The 16,236-nt window shown below is 38.0% G+C and overlaps 1 protein-coding gene across 7 annotated transcripts in view; it reads left to right on the forward strand.

Annotated features, from left to right (window-relative positions):
* The window catches only part of KCNMA1 (potassium calcium-activated channel subfamily M alpha 1), a 409,069-nt gene that overhangs the window by 343,776 nt on the left and 49,057 nt on the right, over positions 1-16,236 (forward strand). For all 7 annotated transcript variants that reach the window (XM_058810475.1, XM_058810473.1, XM_058810476.1 and 4 more), the window contains 2 exons: positions 1,244-1,337; positions 13,597-13,720. In XM_058810475.1, coding sequence (XP_058666458.1) covers positions 1,244-1,337; positions 13,597-13,720 — 218 coding nt within the window. The remainder of the gene's footprint in view (positions 1-1,243; positions 1,338-13,596; positions 13,721-16,236) is intronic.

A 16,236-nucleotide genomic window follows, 5' to 3' on the forward strand; every position in this document is an offset into this window, starting at 1 on the left:
AAGACTATTGTTTAATTTCTTCACAGATAAGTCTGGTGCAGGTGACATATATCCCATTTTTGTTGTTTTTCTTATGTATCTTATTGCAAATAGTATTTTTTTCTCAACCTCTGCTTGTGCACTGCTAATGTGTACTGAGCTCTTTAAATATAGCAGCTACTATTACTACTACTGATGTCTTTTCTTTTAGCTATAAAGTTAAAGCTTCCTAGGCATCAGTTATAGTATCTTCTAATTAATTTTTCAGTTAACAGTAGGATGGGAAAAAGTTTATTTTTTATACTTTGTACCAGAATAAAGTAGCATTAGTATGAACCTGAGAAAGCAGGCATGAGTTTATTCCCTTTGATAGTACATGTAAAAGTTACATACAGATTATCAAGTGCAGTTACAATCTCAAAACTGTAAAGATGGTGGTTAATTCTTATAGATGAGTTCTTAGGAAGCTGCACTTGTTTAAGCAATACATATTGTGACATAAGTTATCCAAGAGAAGTTTATGACTGACAAAACTCTAAGTGGTTTTCTATTTGGAAATCAATCTGTCCTTGAAAATGCACGTCATGCTCATTAAAAGATTGCATAACACATGCATTCTCTGTTATACAGGTATTGTCTCCCCACTTCCATTCAACCTCATTCTGTTCACTCCTGTTAAAGCTCCGTTTTGGGAGGAGAGTAGAGCGATGAGGTCTGACTTGTGCTGGAGATCTGTGCACAATGGCAGGCTGCATTCACATTCCCGACTAACTGAATCATTGAACATCAAGGCATTGAATATTTTACGTCTCTTCATGAAGACTCTGTTGTTTGGCATGTGAGGAGCGAAAACCAACTGGTGTCTAGTTCATTAGCAAAAGCAGGCTGGCAGCTGTTATGTTGATATTGAAAATAGTACTTTATCTGTCTGGGAATACAGCAGAGCACTAATTCTATTTTTCTGTAGCGCAGATTAACTGATAATAACTCTAAGAATAACCCGAATGTGGTTCCCCCGCCTTTGTTTTTGAAGTATGAAACCAATTTGAACAGCTGTGTTCAAAACCCTGGTATTCTTCTCTGCTTCTCCTTCAAACCAATCTCTTCGACTAACATGTATTTGATTTTTATTACTGTTGGCCTATGTTAGCAATGAAGTATCAGTGCGTGAATGGACATAGAGTGTGTGTTCTTTGCTACTTCACTTGTATTTCACATTGCACTCAGAGCAGTACTTAATCTCATGAGTTCCTTATATTTCCAGTTGAAGATGAGCAGCCATCGACACTATCACCCAAAAAAAAGCAGCGAAATGGAGGCATGCGAAATTCACCCAACTCCTCACCCAAACTGATGAGGTAAGACTGTAAGAAACTCATATCTTCATCTCCTTTCTTTCTTCCTTCCTCCTCTCCTCCCCCCACATCAAAAATAAGGGGAGGGGGTGAAAAAAAAAAGATTGTTAGATGGTTTCTGAAAGGCTGAAGTATTTATTCTGTCAGCTTGTCAGCAGTTAATGATAGAGCTGAAAAAAAATTCTGTCATGAAAAACAGTTTGAAAAGCTGTTTGAAAAATACATAGGCTTTAAAGTCTTAGCTGTCACCCTGTCCTGTCCATGTGTAGTTCTTAAACAGCAGTGGCACTAATGATAGCACTAACCAATCAGGGGAACTCATGTGGTTAGTTTGCCTCAGGCAATTCTCTTTTTGTTGGATTCCCTCTGAGTACTGTTTTCTGTACTTAAGGCCATATGTGAGATGTATCATCACAATCAAAAATGAACCTGAATATTACCTTCCTTTTATCCTGTCGATTGAAATCAAATTTCTGTTAATTGATTTAGACTGATGAAAAAGTCTAATAATATATGTACTTGCCAAAGCAAAGTTCAAAACTAACACAGTTTTAGTCAAGCTAAAAGCACATTAATTATGAAATACAGGGATTTTTAAGAGGGTAGTATATGCTCTAAAAGTGGGTGATGAAAACAGCATCTTGTTAGTGATATTTTCCCCTCTTGCTATGTGTACATTATTTTACGCTAGTACTCTTTTGTATAACTATGTAGTTTCCTTTTATAGGATAAAATACCTCTAGGACATTTGTTAAAACTAGAACTGCAACAAGAAATTGTAATCTCTTAAAATATTATGTGATTTGCATTCTATCTCACTGTGCTTTTCCTTTTACCTGCTCAACTCAGTCAAAATTAGATCCCATAGTAGATAGTTTCCAACAAGGCTGTTCCTGCTCTGTTTTTGCCTATCCTGTGAACCCAGGATAGACCCTCAGTCCATAATTGTATCCATAAATACTATAGCAGAGATTTTCCACTCTGTGTATATATATGTGCACATACACAGAAAATGTAAACTTATTTGCATATATAAATGGATACATTCGTGGAATTTGAGATTTATGTGTGTATAACTGTGTCTGCTGACAGAGGTTAAGTGAAAAAAAGTTGATACAAATATATAGTTCTTTCCATAAATAAAATCTCTTATCATTTTTGTTGACAATGATTTTGTTCCTGTAATGATTCTGGATACAGGTAGGTGATATTTCTCTTTGTATTTCAGTCACTAGACTGGAATTTTCTTTGGGTAGTTACAGAAGCATCCATATTTGTTTATTGTTTCTGCAATATAGGGCATATTCAAGGACATAACTTCCACAAATCGTCTTCATCTCTGTTTAGACTACAGAACCAAAAGTGAGATTGATTCACAGAGGGAAAATGCACCCAGCTGTGGCTTTTTTTTTCCCCTATTGACCATCTATTTCTCTAGAATGTGTCATTAAAAGTTCTCTGCCTTCCTGTTAGCTCAGCCTTGCCCATATGACACTGATTTACATGCTTGTTTACAGTTTATGAGGAAGAATAAAATGAGCATACTGGCAAACTTCTCATTTTTATAGTGCCAGTTGTCATGCTAGCATAGTTTTCAATTTACTTACCTTTGGTCAGTCCTCTTATCTCGTGCTAATTGTTTTAACTGCTTAAAATTTAAACATGTGGAGATTCCCCCCCTCACCTTCTCCCAGATTCTAATTTTGGGGAAGTAGAAGTAAAAAGAAAGAGAAAGGGAGAGAGAGAGAAGGAACTGAACACACTGTCCCTGTTTGCTATGTAAAGTATGCCTCATTTCTTTGATCTTGAGTAATAATAATTCTGGGGAGTTATACTGTTTTCATATGCTTCAAAGCTGTGTCAAAGTTTTGCTGCTTAAGGGTACTTCTTTATTCTATTGGCTCTTGGGTACTGAGATGACAGGTCCTCTGTACTAGGTGCAGGCTTTTTCAAGTCATAGCCTTCAGCAAAACATCAAATTACCAAATACAGGGTAACATACTTCTACACAAATGCCTTTCCTGTAGATATATTATACCATATATATTAAATACTTTAGTGTTACACGGTACATTTTATGTGCAATAGAAAGTGATGGTTTGAGGTAGCCTTAGGGGTACTTTTTTCCACAAGCAGAAAAAGCTAGTGTATACCGTATCAAGTATGGTTTTTACAGGACTTTCTGCCCGAAGGCCTTTGTAAATAAGTAATGATCAACAGATTGGCTGTGGGTTTTTGAAAAGCATGCCTGTGTCAGTTTGCATGATGGGGGAAGATTTTCAAAGTACAGCCTGCTTTCATTGCCTGCTGAAGAGGGACTGAGGGAGAGTAGTCGTCCTGAGCCTGAGCTGTCTGCTCAGTAGCACATCAGAATTGCTAAACACAGGTTGAGCAGCGAGTGGAGAACTTGCCTGGCTTCCAAATCCAGACATTGTTTTCTTCCTCATCTCTGTTGCTGCTAAATTTATTCTCCAGCCCAGTGTTGGCACCCTCAGCTTCTCCCCAGACCCAACCATCTCTTCCTTTTGCTCTTTATCTACACTGACTTAACTTTGGTCCAAGGTGCTAGAAAAGACAAAGTGGATTGAATCAGAAGAGAGCTCTGTTAAGATTTGTTTGTAATGGTCAAACTCTTTTCTCCTCTCTGGAACAAAGGTGGACTGTATAATCTGCTATTTCTTATCCTTGTAAATTACAGAAAGTGACAGGTACTTGCTTTCCTGCCCAAAAATCTTTAGTGCATGTCAGCTAGAAGTACCCAAGAGGTAAATCAGCTAAAGCACTGTCATGTCTGTAGCTGATATTTATCTTTAGAAGTTTTTTTGTAAATTTGCTTTAAAAACTCCTTTTTCAAGTCAGTTTTTCCCCTGTCCCACCTGCCCAGAAATAGCTGGCTATTTTGCAAACTTTTTCTCAGTTGTGGTTTGAGATCCAGAGGATCTAGAAGGAGCCTGGAACACAAGAAGTCTGGAGTATGAAAACAACAAATATATGAAAAATTCATTAATAAATTGAAATCCAAATTGTGACTTTTGAATCATTCTGAGCAGCCCTAAAGTTAAGATAATGTTGAAAATGCATAGGTTTTAGGTTCCCCCAGTGGTGGAGGGTATTATGCTATCAGACAAAACTTTGACTTCTTGTATTGCTTGATTAGAACAGAGGATGGAAATGGTACCACAGGGATTCCCTAGGACCTCGCGACAAGTGGTCTGACCTGGTGAGAGAGTGGGAGTTTTTGAGATTTACTAACACATAAGTAGAAATCTGCATTACCAAATATGAAATGGATAGATAGATTGGAATCCTTTTTAATGGCACCTTTTAAATGACTCTAAATTACAACATATTACTAACTGATTTAAATAGACAATTGATATACAAATGCTCTTTGTGTGCATCATAGATGGTCTAGACTCATATTTAGGAAGTCACTTTTCTAACTGAATGCTGCATCACATCAAATGGCATGGGCAGAATCACACTGATGCAATAGTAGAAGAGTCTAATTAATCAGAAACAAATCTTTCAAATTCCAACAATACCTACAAATGCAAATTAACTAGAAAAAATACTCAGCATTGTCATGACTGTTTTTACCTGTTTTACATCAGCAAAAGTTTGTCCCATTAAAGGCACAAGAGCATGGATACTTTTTAAAAATAACTAGAACTCCAACAGGAAAAAATATAAGTTAAGATGTGAACACAAAGACATGCTATTACAGTAAAAAGTAAAATTTAAATAGGCAATGGAAGGAAAAGGAAGGCAGGCTGTGACTGGGAGAGTAGTCACATATCATGTATCCTTCATGAGGTGGAGAAGAAAAGTAGAACTGATCAATGCCTCTGGTATCATGCAGCAGTATCAGTCCTTGTTCATCATCTCAGTTGCAGGTTCTGATGTGTGTTATTGATGAGCAGCCACGTTAACTATGAGGAGGCCATGTTGCCTGAATGTCAAATAGCAAAGCTAGTTTTTAAAAAAATGTGTCATTTTGGATTCAGAATGACCAGTAAAAATGTGAAAAGCCCTGGATATGAATCAAAAAAGCCACTTAAATGATTGTTGCTGAGCCTCAAGTCTGTACTTATTGCTTTGGTAGCTGCTACTGCCTGAGTGGAATACACTGACTTGAAGGAAATGTCAGCCCAGCCGAGTTAAACTACCTCTTAATGCAAGAACAAATAGCATATGACAGGGCCCAAGGGGCCTGAAGAGCAAACAAATAGTTTGTCCCTGTCCACTCTGGATGTAGTGGTGTAGTTGACATAGGCCTCTAGACAAGTAGCATACTCAGCAAAGGGTCATTATCATTAGTGTCCCTGATCACATAAGAATCAGAGGCATCAGAGGACACGAGGTTTTCAGTGTGTTGCCAAGGAGAATTTCGTAAGCCTGAGGATTTTTTCTGATTGAAGATCTAAAATAATTCCCAACCAAACAATAAAACTTGCTCAGAAACTGTCAAGACCCAGCTAAATGACACAGAAAAACAAGTGAGCTCTTTGGCATACGTTTCCAGAAGCCTAATGAGATTATTTATCTGAAGTTGAAGAGGAAACCTCCTGTCTTTTTTCCTGAAGTTGTGTATAATATTTTAAGTATATGAACAATGGCTGTGCAAATTTATCTCCTCATCCACCCACTAAGCCACATACACTTAAATGTACATACACATTTTTGCTAGTGCCACTCAGCATGAATATGCATTGCCTCTGCCATTTGAGTGCTGCCCTTGCATGAAATGAAGCTGTGAGCTTTATCATAGAAACAAAAAAAGAAAAAGTGATGGCAGATCCAGAGAAGCATTTCTCAAGCCATAAATGGTAAAATAAGTTGACTCTGATAATTTTCCATGACTCCCTTAAACCAGACATGAAGGTAAGGTTTGAAAATGTGAAAACCCATGGATGAGCCATAATAATGGTATATATTTATGTCCCTCAGCCTTGGAAGTTTCAATTTTGTACTCAAATTTATATCCAGACTATGTGCAGTGCTAATATGCAATGGTTAACAAGCTGCAACCCAGCAGGTATATAATAGCATAATTCACTTCTTGGTTCAGTTTTACAAGTTCACTAGGGAACAACAGGAGTAATTCAGTGATTGCCATGTTGCCTTACACCAATTTTTAACAATACTATAGAATTAAATTATTTAAATTTGGTGGTAGTATCTTTTAGCCTCCTGATTCTCAGTCCTATTGGTAGACCAGGAACTGGTAGGTTTGGTTTCCTGTTTAATTTGTCTCCTTTCCATTTCTTTGTTGAAGGGCTGGCTTCTTGATCAGAATCAGGGTACCCAGGTTTCAAGAAGACTGTAGTGGGTTGGTGCTGGCTGATGTCAGACACCCTCAAAAGCTGCTCTCTCACTGCCCTCCACAGCTGGAAGAGGAGATAAAATAGAACAAATGGTTCATGGTTTATGAGATAATGGCAGAGATTACTCAAAAAACAGACTCACATTAGAGGTATTAATTTAATTTATTACTAACAAAATCAGAGCAGGATAATGACAAGTGTAAACAGATCTCAAAACATCTTCCCCCCACTTCTTCCTCCTTCCCAGCTCTACATCCTCCCTCCAGAGGTGCAGGGGGATGAGGAGTGGGGTTTGTGGTCAGTGATCACATGTCATTTCTCCCATTGCTTAGGGAAAGGAGTCCTTCCCTGGCTTCAGTGTGGGGTCCATGCCATGGGAGAGTTCTCTGTGCACTTCTCCAGTGTGGGTCCATTCCATGGGCAGCAGTTCTCTGCAAACTGCTGAAATCTGGGTCACTGTTCCACTGATTGCAGTCCTTCAAGGACAGGCTGCTCCAGCAGGGCTCCGTCACAGGGTCACAGGTCCTACCAGGACCTTTTTGTTCCTTGTTCTTAAATCTGTTATAACAGAGGTGTTACCATCATTTCTAATTGGCCCAGCCTTGGCCAGTGGAGGAAACTTCTAGCAGTTTCTTACAGAAGCCACCCTTGTAGCACCCTGGCTACCAAAACCAGGCCATGCAAACCCAATACAGTAGTTGTGTTATAAGCCATGGCAATAAAAACAACATCCGATTTTTTTTTTTTAAGTTACTCGAAGTCTTGGACAAGTCTTTTTGGGATGAGAGAGCAAGAAAGGAAAGGAGAATTATCCTGCTGAAGAAAAATACAGTTTTTATAAAGTTCAGGGTAACAGGAGCTGCATTCAGATCAAAGGAATAGAAATAAAAAGCTCTTTAGCTATAAACTAGGTTTAAAGAAAAAAAAAAGTATTCTTGTAAACATTGACTGGCAACAGTGCTTTCAACATGATGTCACACTCTTCATTTATGTGACAAAAACACTCCTTTAATTTATGATGCCAATTAACTGTGGGTTTAGTTTTTACAAATGAGAAATTATTTTTTCAGGTACATTCTCCTACCCCTCAAAGATTACTAGTTCTGCAGCTTCAGTGGATCTAAATGGGAAATCTTAAAAGACACATTGACTGTGTGCCTTGTCTCCCCCTCATTAAATTGCTTATGGAAAAGTCTGGAAGTTAACAATTTTGTTCTTTTTTTTATGTGAGAAGCTTCATACTTCAGAAGCATGTTTTGATTGTGTCCTTAGGTATCGAGATAATTTAAAAAACAAGGTTCTTATAGTAAGCAGCTTTATATCATTGTTCTTAGTAGTCTTGATAAATTAATGGAAAATCTTCAGTAAAGCTTCTGAGAATAGTAAAACCAGCAACATCTGGTCAGAGCAAGAGGGAAGAAAGGACAATTAACACTGTTGTTTGGCCCATAAACTGGACAAGGCACTAGGTACAAGCTGTATTAGATATAGTCTTCTTCCTAGATTTTGGGAAAAAAAGACAGCATGAGATTGTAAAAATGTGATGATAGCTTCTGAATATGACAATGAAAGCATTTAACAGTAAAATGCAGGTTTTCTTTCTCTTGTCACACTGGGTTTTCTTCTCTAAAGCCTGGTGCATCTGGGCACTGAATCCTTACAAATTTTGTTTCTGATTAACCTGTGAAAGGAAAGATCAGTGAGAGAGTGTCATTAGTGTAACACGCAGAGGCAACAAATTCTCATTACCACTTAATGCCATCCACACAGACTGCAGGGTCACAGGGAATGGCTAATGGTAGCCGACAAATGTTGGGTGTATTAGTCACAAAACATTTGCTGAATTCCATCAGAATGTCGTGACAACCTTCATAGCTAGTCCCAGCGAGCTGCTGGAGTCACTGGAGTTTTCCTGTGACAAGCCGTCACTCTGTCTTGGTTGAGCTTTATAGCACCAGTCAAAGCAGTCAGGGAAGATTGAAGTGACACAGGCCCACTGAGTAAATAGTGAAACATGCAGCACATCATGAAATATTCAGCCAGGGTGTAAAAGCTCTAAATGCTTTTTCAATTATTAGCACCTGCACTGGCTGCACACATCTAACACTAACAGCATGTTAATTGCCACAATTTGTTAGGGTAGTTGTAGGAGAAATTTTGAAGGCGTGAGACGTTCTTTAGCGTGTCTTCAATTCCTCTCTTACCTTCAGCAAACCCACTCCTTCCTCCTAAAATTAAGCATCTGTGCGCCTATACTTGCTAAGACATAACCACAAACCCCTAAGTCAGGTAGGAAAACTCAAAATTCCTGAACCACAGGCAGGGTGTCTCTAAAGACCCTGAATCTTGTGCAGGAGACTGCTGAATATCTTTTTGTGCGCAAAATCCAGATATGTCTACCTGAGAAAGGCAGAGTTGCAGACTTAAACAGACACAGGTTAAAAAGGAGTAGTGTTTTTATCAGGTGTGGTTTGCATTGACTTTATATAAGAGAATTTTATTGGAGGACAGAACAAAAACTAGCCAAGGCATTGTCTTAATAATGCATAAAGACTAAGAGATTAGAGTTTATTTTCAGGCAACGCCAGGGTTCTCCCTGTTGGTCACACAGCATTCTTGTTCCCAGTGCTCAGCACTCAGGGTAGTTCCACTGCAGACCAGGGAGGGCATGTTGCTCTAGTTCTCAATTGCATGTGTATAATAGCATAAGACAAGGGTGACATAATACAAGGGTATGTTTAACAATAGCCATTTACTGAGCCAGCCCTTTAGTCCTGAATAGTCTTTTCAGTTCTGTCCATCCCCAGTGAGTTACCCAAAAGTTTCAGACTCAAAACCTCAGATTTTGCAGTGGTTATAACTGTGTACTAGGGAAGCAATACTCTTTAAAATGTAATGTTGACTTCCTTGCAGTAGGTTTGCTGTAAGTGGGATTTATGGTTTTGCTTTAGGCTGTTGTCTTCCAGGCAGGCTTTTTGGGTTTGCAGCTGTAGCTTGGCATTTAGCGTCATTTTCAAGTTTAATTGCACATGAGTGGCATTATAGGCTCTTCAAAACCTTGAAAAGATGGCATTTTGCTCTTCATTTTAAGTCATGCATATGTAATGTCTGCTATAACAACCAGAGAAGCTATTTTTAAACTGGGGTTATGGATGAGGGAAATTTAACTTCTGTTCCTTTCCTTCCATATAGGCTATACATGTCTTTTCCCAGCCAGAAAGACCAAATGCTTTGGTCATTGCAAGTCATAAAAACCAACATCTCAATTAAAACAAGTACTAGGGGTTTAATTGACAGAAAGTGCTTTTCTTCATATGATTTGAATTCTTGAATCAGAGGACTTTGCAGCCCTGGAGAACATGAGTGCAGTGTGAATATAAGCATTTCTGCAGTGACCTGCCAATGTGACTCAAGCACAGCTTGACAAGGCCATCTTCAAGGATCAGGAGGCAGAGAGGCTCTAGAAACATTCAGTCCATGATTTGGCTGTAAGGGCACAACTGTAATGCTTTGTGTAATATAAATTTTAATGGGAAGAGGGTGTCCAAATGCCTTAGGCAGATTTGACAGCTTTGGCCTCTCTGTGTGTCTATCTTAATTAATTTTTAGTATTTGCAAAACAGGTTTGGATTATCAGATTAATGAGGGTGTATATGTCCAAAGTAGTAATACTATTTTATAACTGTTCTGATCAATTCAGTTTTTAAATACATAAGTCGTATCTTCTGATACACTCAGTAACATCTGAGGACAAGGTTGGACCTAAGTAGCAACGAGTTTCCAAGGTCCACAGACAGCTTCAGGGATCACTTTACTGAGAATGAAACAACATTGATTAAAGAGAAATTTAAAAAATATCTTAGCCCAAAAGAGTTAAATTTAATAAGTCCACTTACGTGGATAACCCCACATATTGTGAAACAAAATGTGGCTAGTCATATCACAGAGTCCTTCTCAGGCAATAATCCATTATCCTGGAGTAAAAGTAGAAAATATTATCTCTTAGCATGTTTTCATGTTGCATGTCCCATCCTTTTTGCTTCCTTTAAGGTTCCCACTTGCTATACTCCAAGCAATAAAGCAGAGTCTAAACTGTCTATGATGCTGCCAATAAATGCATGTATTGATAAAAAAACCAAAAACTAAAAATCCAAAGGGCTTTTTTTAAAAGAATCACAATTTGTTGCCTAAAAATTCAACAGGGGATTACATCTGATGATTCACATGCTCTGTTTTTCTCTGAAACCAACTTATGTTTAAGCCTAAAATATTCTAATAAACCTTTGGAAGAAGGTACTTTGAATGTTCCCTGTTAGGATGCAAAGCCCTAAAGAACCTTGCTGGGCTCTAAGCACTCACACTAAAAACTGCCTCAAACCTCAAGGCAGTTGACCGTAATTGGATGTCAGATATCTGATACCACCTGCTTTGTTATAACATTCCTTTCAATTTGTATCATTTCTGTGAATCATTTTTATGTCTGGGATTAGAGTATTGCTAAATAGTCACTTGTGTTAAAGCTTCAGATAATCTATTTAATTTTAAATCTCAGAGCAGAAAGGAAACACTGACTACAAAACTAGAATATGGCATTGTTTAAAAATTGATTTATTACAGTTTCTCTGATGAAGGATAAGGGGGAAAGGAAAATTCCTTCTTAAATGGGCTTGATTTCTGAAAGGAAAAGATGTGATTTGACTGGTGAACTTTGCTTTTGAAAAGTGAACTTTTCAGTGCTTCTCTAGAAAACTCATGAAGAAATGTTCTGTGGAAGTACTGGGGTAAAAAACCTAACCCTGAAACAACAGAAAGAAAATCATTCCTCAATGGAAGCTCCTGAAGATTCCTAATATTTTGGCAAACTTTCTTATTTTGAAGCAAATAGATAACACATTCCATTAGAAAAAATAGCTGGGACAGAGCACCACTAAATGTAGTCTGAACATTAGTGCAACCCTCAAATTGAAGCGTGTGCAGGGCTGCAGATCTTATTGTACCACCTGCAACTCTGAGCAGATGGGGAATGCCCAGTGAGTGGCATCTCAGCTCTCAGACAAAACTACCATGGCTGCATCTTGCTGATGGATGCAAGAGAATGCAGAGTCTATATGTTTTTATAGAAATTTTTAAAAAGCCAGCAGAACAACAACCAAGCCCCCACAACAAATGCTTTTGATACAGCTTTTTCATCTCTGCTTCCTACAAAAGAGGGCACACACTATTCAAGGCCTGTTATTATTCATCTTGGAGCAGGAACAGAGACTCCAGGTAGTCCAGTAGGGCTTCCCTGCTGCTAGTGGGTTACAGTGAAAGCACTGAACTGTATTCTACTGAGAGAATTAAAAAACTTTGAAAACATAGTGTTTCTTTTTTCCAGATGAGTCTATGTCTTTGCCATGTGGGGCGTTGATTGTCTTAAAGCATCAGAAGATTCTGGTTTAAATGGAGCATTGTATTAATAATTTCTCAACTTTTTTTGAACCACTTTCTTTGGAGTTGACCCAAAGTTGAGTGAAATACATGAGAATTTTCCGCTGATTTCAATGGATCTGTAATCAATGGCTATGAAATCATAGTAATTGATCACCCTGACTGAATTTGAGATTGTACTTTTCACAGGAAGCAAGTGTTGGTTGCATGGTAACTTAGCATACCATGTTTAAGGTAAATTAATCTATATCACACACCATGTTCACAGTCTGCTTTAGCAGTCCAGGCAGAAGAGAGGATGTCGCCGCAGTGCTGGTTCAAATGCTTTAAAAGCAGGAAACTTTCCTGTTTTAGAGCTCAGAGCGTATGGGCATTTCTTTAACAGCCTTCAAAGGGCAAACTGCTTAAAAATTTGGATACCTGTCTCAGAGCAATTAGCATATTCTTGCATTGCAAATACTTCTTTGAAATGTTACAGTTCTATATCAAGATATTTCAAGCATTCATGACAAAAACCTGAGGTAAAGACTGTAGCTTTCCAGACAAAGCACTATTGAATCATGCTAAATATAAGATTTTAGGGTCAGTTTACCCTGTACCTTGTGAATATGATTCTGCTAATGCTATTGTATAATGCGGTCACTTAGGGGTCTTCACCAACATGTGAGTGTTGGAGTCACTTAGTACTTAATTTAATGTTTGATTTTAGCATATAAATTAAAGGACTCTGTGTCTGTGCTTAGATGTAGCTATATAGCTGGAGACCAAGTTCATAAAAATATCTTTTATTTGCTTCTCCTTTGAGAAGCCTTGTGCTTTAAAATATTCCAGCAGAAACACTTAGAAGGTTATCACAGGTAGAGTTGTCAGAGAAAATGGACATTGTTGTTTGGTATTAAAATCATGTATTCCAGATGTGGGCATTTGTTAGTCAGTCTGCTCTAAAATGACATACTGTTGAATCTTTAAAAGGCTTCAGTTTGGGAAAGCAAAATATGATTGGGCAAATTGCTAAAATATTTAAAGTGCAGCCTGTTAAAGCTTTTACTGTGAAGAGCATCAAGTCAGAAGTTGTATGTGGTAAAAGCAAGTAATTGGCTTTCCATACTTATGCCAGTCAGTCAGCATGGGGCTCTGTTCCTATCCCTTCTACTTCATTGCAGATGCCTATAGGAACTTTGATATTTATTTCAGAGGGGTGGGACTGGAAAGAAAAAAATCTTGGACGGATGTGATGGTGTCAGAAAACCGTATTTAAAAATAAGTTGTTATTGGCATAAAAGAGGATAGAAAGTCATTGAAACTGCACCCAACATTTAAAATTTAATTTTTTGTTTTGGTATGCCGCTTTTGTTTAAAAATGTCCTTATTGAAACCATGTTAAAGTGTAAATACATTTCATTTTTTTACTTTTGTCCCTCTTTGTACATAGCTCTTGGGATATCTTTCCATCCATAATTCATAGTATTTTCCATTTATGCTGTCCTCAACTTGTTTTTCCCCAGGCATGACCCCTTGTTAATTCCTGGCAACGAGCAGATTGACAATATGGATGCCAACGTGAAAAAATACGACTCTACAGGGATGTTTCATTGGTGTCCAGCCAAAGACATCGAAAAGGTCATTTTGGTAGGTATTGATGAGGAGTTGTGTTTGAAAAGAGGTTATTTAAACCATAGAACTGATGTCTAATGGATAAATAAGTTAATCTCTTATCCAGTGTGTTGAAATCAGGAGCACGAGTGATGAAACCAAAGCTAGGATTTTGGTTAAAGAATTTTGATTGCATAAATCTTTGTGCCCAGTGCAACAATAAAAAGTCATCCAGTGTAGGGAATTTCTTTTTCATAAACTGAAATTTACATATTTGGTTTAAATCTTTATAGAGAATTAAGATTAGAAATACTTGAATTCTTACATACCCCACTTTTCTCTTTACACAAGAGAGTAATGATTCTAACACAGACAATTGTTGTTTTGACTTATCTCTTGTTTATTGATGTTTTATTAATTACTGTTAATTTATTTTTATTAATTTTGCTCTCTTAGAACTCCTCTCTCAATTCCCAATGTTTCAAGATGCCCAAATAGGCCAGAGCAAGTAATGCTCCTACTCTGACTCTAGCACATTGCAGTGAGCCCTGTCTATGTTTGTTTCATTCCTTTAACTGGGAAAACCATCAAACTGACTCAAGTCATTAAAAATAATTAGGAGGCCTATCACAGTCTATTTTGAAAGTTTATGCCACTTGTGTTCATGTACTTATACCTAAGAGTAGCAAGTAACTAACCCCAGATCTCACACGCAAAACTGATTATATTTGAAATGAACTCCCTGGTGGATCTTCACTTTGTCGCATTTCATAAAGCTTTTCCCGAGCCTGCTCTCTTAGATTTTCCTGCACTGTGGCATGGTGTAACCAACGATGGTGACAGCCCCAGTTATTCTAGCAATCAGGGGTTAAAAGCTTGTCTCCGGTTCTCCTCAGGGGTTTCTGTAATAACTCTGACATTGCCTGGAATTGCAATATCAGTGTTTAAATAGCCAAGCAAGTAAATTCTAAATTTTGGAGAGGGAGCTTGAGATGGAGTTTTCCTGAACAGCTTTAAATAGCATCATTTATTTGTAATCAGCAAGCAAGAAGGGGTAGCCCTGCTGTACAACATTTTAGAGATAAAATAGAGATAAAAATCTTCCTTTGTGGTACACGTTTTAGCTGGCAAACTGCATGTTGCCCTACTTTGAAAAGTGTTCCCTCACAAATGGTGCTGGGGAGTGACTCAGTCACCATCTCTAGGTTATGCCATGTTTTTTCCACTACCAGCCTGAATCTGCAAGTCTGCCCCGGTTCTTTCTGCTTCATGCATCATCACAAATACACTGCCAGCAAAATGCTTCCCTACACCTTTTCAAACTCACAGTCCACAATTTATGCCTACATTCATATCTATGCAAATTTAATGCTGTCCTTAGAGACCGCACAAGTACAAATTAGTGCATAATTTGAAGATGATGAGATTTCCCAGGTTGTCTTCTAATTGATACTTGATGATGTCCCAGTCAAAAAAGAATTAATTTTTCTGCCCAGGATCTGTTTTGGCTCTGTGACATTCCAGCAGTATCAGGTAGTTAGAAGGGATTTTTGCCATACGTGGCTGCATACAGATTTATGGAGTGACATTTTTTACATACCTGCTTTCAAGACTTGGTCTCTGCCTTGTAAAGTCTGAGTATTCCAGATGCATGGGCAGAGGCATGGGACAACTTAGATGCTTCACTGGAGGATTCACTCCGGTCTTCTGCTGTTTGAAGGGCCAAGACAACTCTCTTGGTCAAGCTGTATGAAAATCAGTGTAATTTCTCTGGAGAAACTGAAAGCTCATGCATTTTTTAACTGATGAGAAAACTTCTAATCAGAGTTCCCATTCTTCTGACATAATGAGCATAACTGCTGCATATTCCAATCTTAATTGCACACCACCATGCTTCTGTAATTTAGAAAAATGACTTATACTGTGGGTAAGTGAGAGGAAAATTTTACATATTGCCACTGGTTTAGTTTTGTTCATTGGCAAAACTTCTGTGTAATGGTAAAGAGTGTACAATTTCTTGGCAATATGGTAACAGTGGTTCTCCAACTACATGATGGAGCACTACAATGCCAAGACTGGCTTCAGAAATTAAGGTAATTTTTTCCATGTGGCTTCATGTAATCATCTTGGTGTTTGAGTTGCCTGCTCAACTGAACTAAACAATGCTGAAATTAGTGCAAAAAGTTATTCTTTCACTGAGACAAGAAGATAATTCTGGACACTATTCCAGAATTCTGGACACTATTCCAATATTCCAATAATTCTGAAATATTGTTTGAATATTCTCCATGAGACCTTTTCCTCAGTAAGTCCAATTGGCCTGAAAGTTTAGTACTAGTCACAAACTTGTCCTTGTATTTTGTCACTGAGAGAAGCTCTGTGGCATATAGTGGGCATCCACTGGAAAGCAGAGCAGTGTAGGGCATTCATGGATTGCTTCTCAGAGAAGCAGCAGCTTGTCCTTAAATAAGAGCTTTGACTCTAAGAGATTATGGTCCTCAACTCACAAGATCTGAGTAATATCACAAAGCCCTACTAGGAGCACTGGACAC

Source organism: Ammospiza caudacuta, chromosome 9 (assembly GCF_027887145.1).
Source record: "Ammospiza caudacuta isolate bAmmCau1 chromosome 9, bAmmCau1.pri, whole genome shotgun sequence".
NCBI lineage: Eukaryota > Metazoa > Chordata > Aves > Passeriformes > Passerellidae > Ammospiza > Ammospiza caudacuta.